The 14,296-nt window shown below is 61.2% G+C and overlaps 2 protein-coding genes across 5 annotated transcripts; both read right to left on the bottom strand.

Annotated features, from left to right (window-relative positions):
- Positions 1-150: 150 nt before the first annotated feature.
- Positions 151-3,975, bottom strand: TRIP6 (thyroid hormone receptor interactor 6). 2 transcript variants are annotated; one of them, XM_067705802.1, is made up of 9 exons: positions 3,867-3,975; positions 3,449-3,576; positions 3,234-3,359; positions 2,551-2,937; positions 2,143-2,236; positions 1,856-2,025; positions 930-1,108; positions 536-656; positions 151-421 (listed from the first exon to the last, which is right to left on the bottom strand). In XM_067705802.1, the coding sequence occupies exons 1-9, from the start codon at positions 3,973-3,975 to the stop codon at positions 290-292; spliced, it is 1,446 nt and encodes a 481-aa protein (XP_067561903.1). In that variant the 3' UTR covers positions 151-289. The 2 variants fall into 2 exon arrangements, with proteins under 2 accessions (XP_067561903.1, XP_067561904.1); XM_067705803.1 differs by lacking the exon at positions 2,143-2,236 and having other exon boundaries at positions 283-421.
- On the bottom strand, positions 3,867-13,962 carry SLC12A9 (solute carrier family 12 member 9). Of its 3 annotated transcripts, XM_067705790.1 has the most exons (15): positions 13,806-13,962; positions 12,837-13,059; positions 12,545-12,679; positions 11,944-12,075; positions 11,223-11,531; positions 10,215-10,322; positions 9,982-10,093; positions 9,254-9,411; positions 9,063-9,145; positions 8,755-8,879; positions 8,416-8,608; positions 8,057-8,231; positions 7,687-7,833; positions 4,827-5,746; positions 3,867-3,978 (listed from the first exon to the last, which is right to left on the bottom strand). In XM_067705790.1, exons 2-14 carry the CDS (start codon positions 13,015-13,017, stop codon positions 4,854-4,856), a joined length of 2,751 nt encoding a protein of 916 aa, XP_067561891.1. In that variant the 5' UTR covers positions 13,018-13,059; positions 13,806-13,962; the 3' UTR covers positions 3,867-3,978; positions 4,827-4,853. The 3 variants fall into 3 exon arrangements, with proteins under 3 accessions (XP_067561891.1, XP_067561890.1, XP_067561892.1); XM_067705789.1 differs by lacking the exon at positions 3,867-3,978 and having other exon boundaries at positions 4,443-5,746; XM_067705791.1 differs by lacking the exon at positions 3,867-3,978 and having other exon boundaries at positions 4,443-5,746; positions 13,810-13,940.
- Positions 13,963-14,296: the final 334 nt, after the last annotated feature.

Raw genomic sequence — 14,296 nt, 5'->3', positions numbered from 1 at the left:
TGCCCCCTGCAGTGGAAGCTCAGCTTCCTAACCACTGGACCACCAGGGAAGTCCCAGGAAGTCACTTCTTAGCCAAAAACGCAGGCAGTCACAACAACCGTGCTTGTGTTGTTCTGCTGTGAGAATCAGATAAGAAAACAGACTTCAAAGTGTTTTACAAACTCTCGAGGGATTATTATTTCATGATTGGAGGAAGAGGAGACAGCATTTGGTGACAAAGTTATAAAGGTAGATGTCGGGGAGGGTGGTTGATGGGAAGGGAGAACACAGCAGGTGCTCCTGGGGAGACTCAGCAGTCGGTGGTGACGGTGGCTGAGAGCTCCTGGATGCGCCAGGCACTGCAAGCCTTGCACAAGATGTGCCCATCCAGCGGGTAGCAGCCCTGACACTCACCCTCAGACGAGAGCAGCAGCCCACACTCCTGTTCGGAAAGAAGCAACAGCTCTCCATCAGGCCTGGACCCCTGAGTTCCTTCTCCCTCGTGCTCAGCACCCCAGACCCCAAAAACCCTTCTTCCCTTGCCCAGCCCTCCTACCTCACACTTGTAACAGCCAATGTGAAAACTGCGATCCAGAGCTACGATTCGCACGGTCTCCTCCTGACCTGGCTCAGGCATGATGGCCCCACCACACACTGAGCATCTTGGGGCAAACTTCCTGGGGTGGAAGGGAACCAAGGAGGCTGTCAAGCCCCAGGGTTAGAGGGAACTAACAACAGAGCCCAGAGAAGGTGGGATGCAGGAGGGAACGGGAGAGGCCAGAGGTAGGTAGGGTCTTGGATCTTAGGGAAAGAGAGTGATTTTAATGAGAAGGAGGCATGGCCAGGGATGTGAAACAGGAGCGGCTGGTACCGGGATATGAAGGAGAGATGAGGAAGGTGGGTAAGGCCAGGCCAGACATCTTGAGACAAAAGGCGGGGACCCCGCTGACCTGTGGAAGTCCTCAATGCAGTGGATCTGGCTGGTGGCATCCACAGTGAAAGGGATGCCATCGAGGCCGCGGTGGCACACCACACAGGTGAAGCAGCCAGGGTGGTAGGCCTTCCCCATAGCCCGCAGAATCCGGTCCAGGATGGGCTGGGAGCACGTGGAGCACTTCTCCAGGGTGGCCTGTCGGGAAGGAGGGCAGGAAGGTCGGGGGCTGGGGACACCCACGGCAGCCCTTACAGGCATCCTGCCAGCCTACCCATCTGTTTCTGTAGCCCCCTGCATGTGATTCAGTGAAAGGTGGCCTTGAACAGATCTGAGTGCAAGCCCCCGCACTGCAGCTTCCTGGACAAATTATTTAACCTCCCTGAGCTTCAGTTTCCTTCAGTAGTAATATCTGCCTCACATTCCCTTAAATCTAAAATAAATGCCTCGGGACTTCCTGGTGGTCCAGTGGTTAAGAATCCTCCTTCCAATACAGGGGACGCGGGTTCGATCCCTGGTCGGGGAACTAAGATCCCACATGCCGTGGGGCAACTAAGCCCATGCGCCACAACTAGAGAGCCGGCGTGCCGCAAACTACAGAGCCCACGCACCCTGGAGCCCGAGAGCCACAATTGGAGGAGAGAAAACCCGTGCACAACAACGAAGAGCCTGTGTGCCGCAGCGAAAGATCCCATGTGCCGCAACTAAGACCCGATGCTGCCAAAAGAATCTTTAATTTAAAATAAAATAAAATAAATGCCTCACACGTATGAGGGAATATCGGCCTTCCTCTCCAGCAGCCCGTGTATTGCTACTGACTTCATTCATCTCCTCTTGTGTATCAGTTTTAGTTCCCCTGCTTCAAGCCCTATTCCTCTCTGGGGCTTGGATATCGAGTTCCCATCTCAGACTGGAAACCTCCCCCCGCCAGCCCCAACCACTCACCACATAGCAGCTCTCACAATATGCCCTCCTCTCCACGGCGTAGAAATGCTGGCCCCGGAGCTGGGCCCGGCACGTAGAACACACAAAGCAGCCAACGTGAAAGACGCGGTCCAGGGCCACGACCCCGGCCCCATCCCCGACCACATCTTCTCCGCAGCCACCACACCGGCCTGGGGACGGGCAGGGACAGGGTCAATCTGCACAGGCCGGGAAGTTGGATCCACGGGCCTTCTGACTCTCCAGCCCCATCTCCCCTTTCCCGCCCCACCCGGGGTCAGCTCACCCACCGAAGTACTCCCCGCTGGGTGGGTGGTTCATGTCGTGCACCAGCTTCTTGGTCAGCCTCTCCAGCTCCTCCTCGGGAGGCTGGCTCAGGGGGACCTGGGCGGTGAGAATCAGGGGCTTGCCCCTACCTCTAGCTCCTGATGCTGTCACTGAGGGTGACCGGGCAATTCTACCCAGAGAGTTCATCGGAGAACATCCCAGCTCAGGGGCCAGGGGTGCCCCTGCAGGAGCCAGGGTGCAGATCTAGACCCCTTCCTCCTTTATTTCCTGACCTGCCCCCACCCGCAGAGGATCCAGAGCTCCAGTGCCGCAGACCTCTGACAACCGGGACGTGAAACCCCACCCACACCCCACCTGGTCAGCGTCCAGTTGTCTTTGAGGACCCCAAATCCCAGTGCCCAGGGGCTTACCTGGGACCCGTACCCGCCTCCTCTTCCTCCGGCAGAGCTGGAGACCCCAGCAGCCTCTTCTTTGCCCCCCGGCCCTGGCTCGCGGTGGCTCCTATAGCCGGCCCCCCAGACTTCACCTCGGCCTGGGAGAGGGAAGTGGGGCCCCGGGAGGGGCCCTGAGGCCTGAGAGGCCCCCCGCCTGGGGGGGCCACAGCCCCTCACTGGTTGTGCCACCTTCACTTGCACAGGGAAGGCAGGGCCGGCGGGGGTGCTGGCCGTAGCATAGGAGGCTGGAGTGGGGCCCCCATAGGGGGATGCTGGGAGCGGCGGGGGAGGAACACCCCCTCCATTCGGCTTCAGGGAGCCTGAGCCTGAGCGGTAGGCAGGGGGCTGAGGGGGCTCGTAAGCCTGGGGAGAAACGCAGACCAGAAGGAGTGAGCTGGGCCCATTCTAGGACACACATCTGTAAAACCCCCTACCCCATGTGGCACCCAGGCAAGCACTGGTTTTGACAAGGGGCCTCCCTCAAGTGGTTGACAACCTAGTGAGTCTTGGTGACCCAGCTTCCTCCACGCTGGTGTGGGCATCACTCACACAGAGGGGGAGAGCGGGTGAGAGTTCAGAGTAGGGACCAGGCTTGGGAGGGGAGGGGGAGGGGCACGGGACAAGGACCGGAAGGGACAGGGGCAGGACAGGGGAGTCACCTGCCGGTCAGGCCGCCTTGGGGCGTGACCTCGACCCCCGTCCAACTCAGCCAGCATGCTGGTCAGGGAATCTATCTCAGCATCCAGACTTCCCGGGCGCAAGCCCCCCCTGTCTGCGGGGAGCCCCTGGGGATGGAGCAAAAGCAGGGAGAAAGCAAATCACACGGTCTCTTCTCCTGCCCTAAGCCCCCCCACCCCCCAATCCCCGTGCTCACCTGCGAGCGCTGGGTTGCTCCATGGCACCCCACCCAGGCCAGCCCCCGATCCTCCGGTCCCCCAGGGGCCTGGTAACACTGCTCAGATGGGAGGGGGCAAAAATTGACCCTGGGGTGGGGCTGGAGTGCTGGGTTGAGGGAAGAGAGAGTGAAGGTGGGGTTGGGGAAGGAGAGGGTGACACTTGTGGACGCCGCCGTCTTGGGTCCCTCTTCTCCCCTCCCCCACGCCCCCACCCCCGCACCTGGGGTCCGCGGACGGGGCAGGAGGCAGGGAGGGCCGCGAGGGGGCAGGGGCGGCGAGGTCCAGCCGGGCTTGGGAAGGGGCGGCAGTGGCGGGCTCAGCGGGAGGCAGCAGCCACAGGACAGAGGTGAGCGCTGGTGGCCCGGTGGCCTCCTCGGCCGCACTGGGCTGCCTTACCTGCTCCGTGGGCCGCCGGCGGCCCCGAGGCGCCTCGGGGGAGCCCTCTCCCCTGAGGGGCTCTGGCAGGCTCCGGCTGCTTCGGAGTGAGCCAGGTGGGCCCGGACATGGCCTGGAAAGGGGGACCCCAGACAGCGGTCAGGGCCCCACGGAGCCCCGGGCCTCTGACTTTGATCCCTTCTTCTGTCCCACACCTCGCTTGGGACTCCAGGAAAGAAACTTTTTCTGGCTTCTTTTTTCCCCTTCCTCCCTAATTTTGGGTACGGCCACGCCCCCGGTGACGTCACCGCATTCCTGGGGGAGGGTCACGTGGCCCCCTAGGCCCTAAACTGCCGTCCCTCCCCGAGTCGGGCCCCCTCCTGCGAGCAGGGAGGGCTTTCCTCGGGAGCCTGACTCTGGGGGCTGCGGGCAGCCTCCATCTCCACCAGCTTCCCCCAGGCCCGGAGCCCCGGGTCCCGCACGTGGCCCCCTCGCCGCTGGGACGCTCCAGCGCCCCTCTTTCCCCATCCCCCATACAGACTTCTCCCTCTTTCCGTCCCAGCTACCCGCCCCCTCCAGAAACGCCCGGCCAACGCGTAGTGTTTTGATCTTTTATTCACGTTCGGCAGTTAGAAAAATAAAACAGAACAAAAACATCAAAACCCCAGTGGTCGGGGAGTCTGTTGGGCGAGGTGGGGAGACTGAGGTAGCCTAGAGTCACAAGCGGAGACCCAGCCCCCGTCAAGGCACGGCTGAAGGGAGGGAGTGCAGTGGGGGAGGGAGCCCTCCCCCGTGGTGGCGGGGACAGCTGCCCTGCGTTAGTTAGTGCACCGGGGCCCCTCTCCTAGAGACCAAGAGATGACAGAGACCAGGATCCCCTAATACCTCCACCAGGGTCCAAGTCCCACGTGCCAGGCGGGTGGAAGGCGGCCCTTCCCCTCCTCACCCCATAATCAAGGTGGGCCACCCGATTACGATTACCTAGACACTCTCTACTTGGAACAGGCATCAGAGATCAGTGCAAGTGACAGGGGTGACGCCATGAATGAGCAGCGTGGGGCCCAGATCGCGGCTCAGAACTTCCAGCAGCGCCAGGTAGCGAGGATAGCGAGCAGGGTCAGCAGGTGGTCGGGGCAGGTACAGGAAGGTCAGGGCGGTGGCGGGCCCCTCCTCGCCATCCCCACCCTCAGGGCCACCAGGCCCCCCTCCGCCGCCGCGCCCCTGCTGGGCCCGAACCAGGGCGTTGGCGCTACATGCCAGGGCCTCTGCCTCGGCGTCTCCCCGCCTGCCGTTCACGAAGTCCCCTTCCTCCTCCTCCTCAGGCTCCTGGGACGACGCAGACCCCTCGCCCCACACCACCTCCTGCACCTGGGCCCGGATCCTCAGCTGGCTCAGCAGTGCCCGCAGCCGCCCCTCGGCTGCCCCTGGCGCCTCGCGAGGCCCCAGGCACAAGAAGATCCGCAGGCGGGCACTGTGCCAAGCAGGCACCATGCCCAAGATGGTTGCCATCTGCAGCAGGAAGAGGCCGCAGACATCCACGTAGCCGGGCCCGCCCCGGGGCCGCAGCAGGTTGAGGGGCCACACGTCCACGTGATGCAGCTGAGAGGTGCCCCCAGATCCCCGGCTTAGCCGCTCGGGGGGCAGGGCTCCACAGGCCCGGGCCAGAACCACATTCTTGTTCATCTTCAGGGCGTCTGCCACTGTAGCCACGTAGTCCTGGGGACTGAGAGCCCGGGGGCTTCCTGGAGCCCGGGGTGGAGGGAACAGGGTGCTCAGGGCTGGGGACCCGCCCTCCTGGATGCCATCCGCAGGCTCAGAGAAAGCTGGGTCCGTCAGGAAGTGGTCCTGGGGTGCAGCATCGTCGTAGAAACCCAGGACCAGCGTGTTGGGCTTCATGCCACCTGGGGTAGGCAGGAAGGAACCCACAAGAGTCAGACTCATGGCTGAGTTCACACTATGCTAATAGGTGTCCACTCCCACCCGCTGACAGCAGCGTGTGTCAGCCATCAGGTGTGACATGCGCGTTATGCTCGGCCTCTCACGGCAACATAATGCACGTTTGCATAACGACTTTTAGTTTTCCCAAACACTTTCACATGCATTTATTTGATTTATCTCCATGACTAATCTCCCCCATTTAAATAGGCAAAGTTCGCCTTAGGAGTCTTGTAACTAAGAAGCGCTTCCGTTCAGGGGCAGTAGGATGTATTCACTCTGGCCTTCAACACCTTTTTCATGATAGGAGATACAAGTCTGACTCCACTGGCAGACGGGACCCCCTGATGAGTCAAGCTCCTGGCCTCAATCCCCAGGGAAACAGCGCTCAGACCCTGCTAGGGGAGGATGAGAACTCAGGGCTGGGGCTGCACGATCTGTTTCTATGACTGCAAAGCCCTAACGACAGCGTGTCCAAAGCACTGTCCCCTGTGAGCCACCATCTGCACGCTGACTGGGGCCCCCAGCCTGCTGAAAGCACTTGGTGTTTTAACTCATCTGATCCTTGAAGCAACAGTATGAGGTAGGGACTATTACTCACCCCCCTTTACAGATAAGGAACCTGAGACCCAGAGAGGTGAAGTCACTTGCCCCAAGGCTCACGGCTGATAGACACTGGGGCCAGCAAGTGAACACGATGTACCCAGCACCAGAGCCCATTCTCTGAGCCACTAAGCTGGTGTTGCACCAACCACAAAGTCCCCAGTCCCTGCTGACAGCTCCTGGGTTTTAGTATCTGAACAACGAATACGGAATCGGATAATTTCCCCTGTACCAGGGCTGAGTTTACAGGAAGACTCAGACCTCCTCCAAGACCCCTTCTCACGGGACAAAAGGTATACTCAACATCTGCCAGTATATCAAATTCTCCATGCTGGGGGATTAACCACTTAAAGGAAACCTTTTCCTTTTCATTTGAATCATTTTCTGCAGGATGAATTGCGTGAAAGGAGTGGTCTCTTGGTCCAGAGACCAAGGGTCTCTCCCCAACAAAAGGTGGGGCTGAGGAGAGACGAGCCCTCAGACGCTCCAGGTTCTAGCTGACAACGCTTGATAACACCCCTAAAACACCTTGGCAGGTGGGAACTCCAACTGATCTTGCAAATTAAACTAGTCACACCTCCTCCTGAGCATTTCCCGGGGTTCTGATTGACACCGACCAGGGCAATGTCCAACACTTGAACTTTAGCCAGATTGTAAGTGGAGCAGGAAGCATGCGTTCAGAGACGGCACAGACGCCAGTCCCGGGGTTGAGAAAGATGGAGGCGCTGAGCAGGGATCTGGAGGAAGCTGGTGAGCTGGGCCGGAGGCCTTGGCACAAAGACACAGTCACGGAGCTGCGACTGTTCCACTCCATGCGACAGCGTCAGACCCACACACCCCTGGCATCCTTCGTAGTCTCTGGGAGCCACGTTACACGGCCCCCTACTTCTCTGCTGCTCGCAAGGCCCAGCTGAGATACCATCTCATCACAAAACCTCTGCCGGCCACATTGGTGACAGTGGTCTTCCTCTCTCTGAACTCTGGTGGTTAGAAAGCATCTACCCTAGATCTGATGGGGCAGCCCCACCTCAAATACTTCTCCCACTGCCCCCTGAAAGACGACGTGTTCTGCAGAGCCTGTGCCCCAAGCATGGGTCAGAAAGAAAACAAACAAACGGTGTCGCTCCATCTCTAGTCCTTAAGGCATCACCTCGGAGACCTTATCACACACTGTCTTTTATCTTTGAGAACCGAGTCCTGTCTGCACTAGATTGTGGGTTCCTTTTGGAGTTTGCAGTCTGTGGTTGACTCTCTGGGGGAGGGGAGCAGAGATTGAGAGGGGCCACGGAGTGGAGCAACTCACCAAGACCTGAGATCCGCAGCAGGTGCTGAGCCCCCTGGCGCACGGAGGGCGAGAGGGTGAGGTCCACGAAGGCCTTCACTTGGGCCCGGTCCACCAGGCTCAGCCACGCCCCGTACTGCGGCTGCACGGGGTCCGAGGGCAGGGAGTCTGCGGAGGAGGCAGGCAGCCCATGTGGGCCAGATTCACGTACTTTCTCCTAGAGTCCAAGTCCACGTGGGCAGAAAAGAAAGGTCTGGGCAGGGGTATGGCTGGTAGGGAGGGTCATCTGGGAAGAAGCACGAGGCTTCTGGGGCACAAAGAACACAAAGAGCTTCCGGGAAGGGGAGGGAGAGAGAGGTCAGGGCGGAGGGGTGAGTGGAGGGCAACTGACCGAGGTCTCCCAGGGTGACATGGCCCAGCACATAGAGGCCCCCTTTCTTGAGCTGGTTGGCCAACCGCAGCAGAGGCAGCGCGCCCCGGGGGTTCCCCACCAGCAGCAGCAGCTGAGGCCGCCAGAACTTCACGTGGTCCTTCCGGACGTCCAGCCGGAGCAGGTACTTCCGCACCTGGGGACCAGGTGAGGTGACAGGAGGAAGGGCTCCGGGGCGCGGCGCCCATTCACCACCTGGGCCGGAACCAGCGGCAGGCAGCCGGGGGAAGAGGAGGCCTCCTCCGGGCGTTCCCGTCCCAGCCCCCCTCCCCTCCCCCCTCCCCTCCCCCTCCCCTCCCCCCTCTCCCCGCTCCCCCCACCTGATGGAAAAGCAGGGCCTGGCTGACGTAACCCCAGCTGCTGGGGCCTCCTCGAGCCGTGAGCAGGGCAGAAAGCAGGCCCATGAGAAGCAGGGAGCCGCCAGCGGCCCCGGGGCTGATGAGGAACATCATGAGCAGGCAGGAGGCCACCCCCAGCAAGCACGTGTGCCAGGAGAAGAGGCTGAAGGTGGGGCTGGGGGCCGACACGGAAGGAAGGAGGCTCGGGGCTGCCCCGACGGCGAGCCGCCCCACTCCATCCTCAGCCTCCGCCCGCCTGGTCCCCGGCCTCCCCATTCCTCCCTCCCTTTCTCTGGGGACACAGGCATCTCCTTCGCTCACCGGAAGTTGGGGGCCGAGGCCCACTCGAGGCTCAGGCAGGACAGGTCCACGGCAGCATAGGCCACCAAGTAGAAGACAGTGACCACAGCGGCCAGCGTGTTCAGCTTCCCAGCCAGGAGCACCAGCTGGACAAGGACCAAGAGGCTGGGCGTTCATCCACGCGCCCCGCTCCCCATCAAACGCCAACACATACTGCCTTTTCAGGCACGTCTCCCAGTGCGCGTCTGACCCTTCCTGGTCCCGCGAGTGTAACGGGGGGGGGGGGGGCTTACGGTGAGGGTGAGGGTAGCTTGAAGAGGAAAGCTTACCTGCACTAGGCCCCAAGAATACAGCACGGCTCCCCAGGGGTTCCCCCCTTGGGATATAACCTTAGCTGGCGCCAGGATCACTCCTGTGCAAACGGAAATGCAGCAGACACATCAGCCTGGGCCAAGGGGGGGACCAAGACAGACACGGGAGGGTGCGCTCAGAGCCGGGCACGAGGCAGGGGACAGCGCACCAAAGAGGTTGTCCTGGGCCAGGGCGTGGAGGATGCGGGAGGCGCCGATGAGGGAGCTCATGGAGGCTGAGAGCGACGTGGCATAGATACCGGTCAGCACCAGCGGGGGCCACAGGCTGATGGCTTGGAAGAACCCGTAGTCCTCCTGCAGCAGGATCCTACAGGGAAGGAAAGGAGGAGGATGCAGATAATAAACGTGCCTCCATCCTAGGGGCCTGGTGAGAACAGTTCTCACAACACTGGCTGAGGTTAAGCACTGGGTATTCTGAGCTGACCCCAGCCCCGATCTCAAGGACCGTATTAACAGATCAAGTGTGCCCAGGGGTTAGACTTGGCATTCACTGGTTGTCGTTGGGCCGCTTTGGATTTAATCACAGGGTGGACATTCCCAACAGTACGTGCACAAGAAGCCAAATATTTATGGAAATACAAGTTGACTAGAAAGCTCTTCCCCACCCCACCCCCAAGCCAAGTACTTACAATAGTACCAGGCACAAAGCAAATGCTGGCTTCCGGTTGGCTGTTACCGTGTAGCCAGCCCTCCACATCCAGGGCAGCAGCTCTAACTCTCTCCCAGTGGGAGGAACAGGCCCCATTTTCTCCACACCGCCCAACAGCTTGGGTATCTGCCCCCACCCCGCCCTGGCCCGTGCTTCCCTGGGCGATCCAGGTGTGACAATGCCTCCATCCACCCCCTCAAGGACCAGGCTCACCCCCTCCCCAGGCACCTGTCGCAGGTGAAGCTGGAGAGGAAGAAAAGCAGGATGTAGATGAAGAAAGTATAGGCAACGGCAACAATCGTGCCCAGAGGAATGGCCCGGCTGGGATCCTTCAGCTCCCCTGGAGGGCAGGGAGCAGAGGGAGGGAGGTCAACCCTCCACCACGCCCTGTATCCCTGAAGCCTCAGTGCCCTGTAGGGGCACAAGGTGGCAAGGCAGCCCCCTGCCCCAAGGACTCTCACCTGACATGTTGGCCCCAGCCATGATGCCTGTGCAGCCGTTAAAAAGGACGGCAAAGACGCTAGCAAAGGTCATCGTGGCCCCCGTGGTGTAGTCCTTGGCGTAGCCAGCTGAGGAGAGGGGAATCGTTCCCAGGGAGGAGAGGGGATCAGCATCCGTCCTAGGGATCCGGGTGTTTTGGCCCTGCTACCCTCTCCTCACGTTCTAAACCTGCCCCCACTGCCTCTCCACCAGCCTCACCAGCTCACCGAGACCCCAGCCCTGACCCGTCTCTGGCCCTGGCTCAGCTGACCTCATCACCTCCTTCTCCCCACACTTCTCCGTTCCTCCCTCCAGGCCTTCATCCACGCTCTTTCCTCAGACGCCTTCCCTCCACCTCCTGTCTGAATTTCCCAACCCCGCTCACGCCACCTCTAGCTCCACCGGCCCGCGCCCTCCCCGGCCCAAACCCAGGTCTCCCTCCTCTGGACTCCTCTGTGCTTCTTGTCTACTTGAATTACACTCGGTCCTATTATGCAGTTTGTTTCCTGAATGTACATCTTATCTCTCCAACTAAACAAGTTCCTCTAAGGTAGGGACTGTCTCGTGGTCACTCTCGTGCCCAGCTGGGTCAAACAGACAGCGGCCAATACACGCCCAACAGATCTTAATCAACCTGTACTGCTCCAGGTCCAGACCTCCCGCCCCTGATTTTCTCTGACATCTCTTCTCATCCAGGAATTCCAAGCCACACACACACGCACACACACACACATACACACACACACACACACACACACACACCCGCCCCTCGCCCTGAGAACCCCAGGGCTCCTGCACCCAGCTCACCGCTTATCCAGGGATTCCAAGCCCCCCCCCCCACACACACACACACACGCCCGCCCCTCGCCCAGAGAACCCCAGGGCTCCTGCACCCAGCTCACCGCCCATCCAGGGATTCCAAGCCCCGCCCACACACACACGCCCCGCCCCTCGCCCCGAGACCCCCAGGGCTCCTGCACCCAGCTCACCGCCCAGATTGGCCTTCAGGGTGCTGCTGTTGAAGCCGGTGAAGTGGCCAACCTGGGGCGGCAGGGAGGAGCCGTTGGGGCCAGGCCTAGGGGTCAAGGGGATGTCCCTGGGCCTCACAGCCACAAAGCTGACCAGCACAGAGGCCAGGGAACCAGAGACCAGCAGGAATGTGAGGAAGGAGGCGCGGGCGTAGAGGCCGGCCCCCAGGGTGCAGACCCCGCCCACCAGGCCCAGCAGCAGGGAGCCGTAGAGCAGGTTCCAGCCGTAGCCCTGCGGTAGGGTGCGGAGCCCGCTGGACCCCGTGGCATCTGTAGAGAGGAAGGAACAGAGTTAGAAAGCCAGCCCCCAAGGAGGGACCCCAACCATGACTCAGAGCAGGAAGGGACCCCATCTTTGGCCCACCAGTCCTCAGAGAGGCCATCTTTCCCACTCTCCCGCCCAACTGTACCCCAGCATCCTAGCCCTGCCTGGTGGGTACCACCAATCTTGCTCTGTCAATTTTAGGAGTGTTAATCTGGCCTCCCTGACTAGATGGGAAGCTCCTCACAGGCCAGGACATTCTCTCGGATGTCTGGATGTCTGCACGAGGCTGGGCACAGAGCAGGAGCTCAAGAAAGTTGAGCATCTCTCCTGGAGAGGGCTTCTCTCCCTGCCATGATCCCAGAATCCCAGACCCGGCAAATCCTCAGAGCTGCCCAGACCAGCGTGGGGAGCACAGACCAGCCCCGAAGACATCAAGCATGGCCTCCACCAGCCCCAGCAGGGAGACAGCACAGCCACAGACGTTAGCCAGGTAGAACATGAGGCCGATGCTGCCCCCGACCTCAGGCCCCAGGGTGCGACTGATCATGACTGAAAGTGGAAGCAGGGGGTGAGCGTTAAGGGAAAAGAAAGTGAACTGGAGCGTGAGGAAGGGCCCGGCACGAAGCACCATACAGCTGGCCCTCCAGGCCTCCTCTCCCTGAACACACGGGACTGTGCCCAGAGGCAGTGCGTCCCACTGCAGCCACTTCCAAGCCACGTGGCTTTGCCCAAGTCACTAACGCTCTTGAATGTCCTCGTCCATAAGCTGAATACTACCTAACTGACAGGACGGCCGAGTAGAACCAAAATTGCAGCTGGGAAGACACCTGGTGAACTGGAATGCAGCACTACCGAGTCAGGTCGCGTTTGCCCCCTTCCCCATACCAACCTGTCTGCTGGACATTCATTAGAACTTGTCCCCTCTTGTCCTACCCCCCAGGGGATGCAGGGAGGGGCCCTCTCCTACCCCCTATAGGCAGAAGAGCCCAGACCCCTGTCCACCGAGGTTGGAGGATACAGTAGGCTCCGCCCCCTCGCACAGCTCCATTGGTAGCGATGGCACAGACGGAGAGGACAGTGAGTGCCAGGATGAGGTAGGCAACCAGGAGCATGGCCAAAGCCTGCAGCAGTCCAGCGTGGCCCACCACGAACCCTGCGACAGGAGTGGCGAAGCAGGTGAGACGGCAGCTCAGCCATCGCACCCCCCACCCCACCCCAAGCCCTTCATCCACCCGCGTCTCCCAGGGCCCTTCCCCAACCTCATCCCAGTCCCACCCCACTGCACCCCCAAGTAAACCCCTGCCACTCACCAATCCTCAAGAAGACAACTATACTGAACATGGACAGGACCGTGGGTACCACCACACCCAGGAAGGTGGAGAGCTTCCGGGCAGGCGCCCCTCCAGGACCCCCGGCTCCACTGGCAGGGAAGGAAACCCCCTCCTCCCCCAGGAGCCGGTAGGCCAGCAGGGGAGAGTTCTCATTGGCCATGGTCGACAGCGGGCAGAGGAAGCCGCCAATGGGTTATGAAGCCTGCAAAGAGTTTGCTGAGTGGAAGGCAGCTCCGTGGAGCCCCCCACAAAACACCTCTAACCAAACACCCAGAAGCTTCCCCAAAAAGGAAACACACACACAGACACACTCACGTTCACCAACAACTCAAAGAGTTAGTGGAGGGCAGACTGGTCCCGGCCACTGCCGCAACAATGGCAGACTCTTAAGCCTCAGCAGTGGGTACCATGGCCCCTCCCAGCTCCTGAGGCCACCCCTTCCCCCGTATCCCTGAGACTAGGGATGGCAGTGGCTCTGGAAAGGTGCAAAGATCCTCCGCCTTCTTAACTAGCAGCGCAAGAGGAAGCAAATCCTCCAGAAGGGAAGTGAGTGATGGGCAGGAGGCCCTCCTCACCCCATCCTCCGGAGTCCTGAGCCGCCCCCCAAGATCCTCCATGCAATCACCTCATCCCCGGGCGATAAGAAACTTCCGAATCTTCCAAAGCCCCACCCTCCATCAACACTCTCCCTCAACCCATCTCAAACAGCCTCCTCTTTCCTTAATCTCACCAGATTCCTCCCACCCACACGGGCGTCCCCCAAACTCCACCGCCCCAACAACTCCTCGACGACCAAAACAAAAACACCGTCCGGCGACACAAGGTGGTCCTCCTCCCCGCACCGGTTCCTGCCCACTTTCTCCCAGGGCGGGTTGGAGGGGGCCGAGATTCGCTCCTCCCCGGCCAGGCGCACCCTCACCGCCCGGGTGTGGCAGGGCGTTCACTTACCCACCGGAGGATGCAGCCGCTCAGGAGTGATCCCCGAGAGCCGGAGGGTCCGCTACTGGCGGAGGGGGCAAGGGTGCCGGAAAGACAGCTGTGCCTACCGGGATGCCAGGCCTCGAGCCTGACCCACCCCCAGCACACAAGCGCCCCATTGGTCCCCGGGCTCGGCCCCGCCCCGTGGGCGAGCCCGGGGAAGCCCCGCCCCACCCAGCTCTCGCTGCCTGCGAGGCTCCCGCCCCACGTGCGACCCGGGTGCTGCTCGGGGTCGCCACTTGGACGAGCGTCTCCGGCAGGGTGTGGGCCACGGCTCCCACTGCGCCTATCACCCTGGTGCAAACAGGCCCCCGCCGCGCGGGCGGGACCCCACTCGGAGCTCGGAGGCGTCCGGAGGAGACACTGCTGAAAGGGGCGTGTCGTGACGGCGGAAGGCCTCCGGCAGGTGGGCGGGGCCACAACACCTGGCCCAGGTGCGCCACCCGGAACGCGGGGCCCTA

This window comes from Pseudorca crassidens, chromosome 15 (assembly GCF_039906515.1).
Source record: "Pseudorca crassidens isolate mPseCra1 chromosome 15, mPseCra1.hap1, whole genome shotgun sequence".
Classification (NCBI taxonomy): Eukaryota; Metazoa; Chordata; class Mammalia; order Artiodactyla; family Delphinidae; genus Pseudorca; species Pseudorca crassidens.
Note: the sequence above shows the minus strand (reverse complement) of the source record. Positions and strands in the feature narration are given on the sequence as shown.

Excerpts from the sequence above, each read along its gene's own strand:
- TRIP6 (XM_067705802.1), bottom strand. The coding sequence starts at position 3,975 with ATGTCCGGGCCCACCTGGCTCACTCCGAAGCAGCCGGAGCCTGCCAGA. Across the intron at positions 3,577-3,866 it reads GCCGGCGGCCCACGGAGCAG|CACTCCAGCCCCACCCCAGG; the intron begins GTAAGGCAGCCC and ends CCCTCAACCCAG. Across the intron at positions 2,026-2,142 it reads ACCCAGCGGGGAGTACTTCG|GCCGGTGTGGTGGCTGCGGA; the intron begins GTGGGTGAGCTG and ends GCCCGTCCCCAG.
- SLC12A9 (XM_067705790.1), bottom strand. The coding sequence starts at position 13,017 with ATGGCCAATGAGAACTCTCCCCTGCTGGCCTACCGGCTCCTGGGGGAG. Across the intron at positions 10,094-10,214 it reads GGCTGGGGCCAACATGTCAG|GGGAGCTGAAGGATCCCAGC; the intron begins GTGAGAGTCCTT and ends CCTGCCCTCCAG. Across the intron at positions 9,412-9,981 it reads TCCAGCTTCACCTGCGACAG|GATCCTGCTGCAGGAGGACT; the intron begins GTGCCTGGGGAG and ends CCTTCCCTGTAG.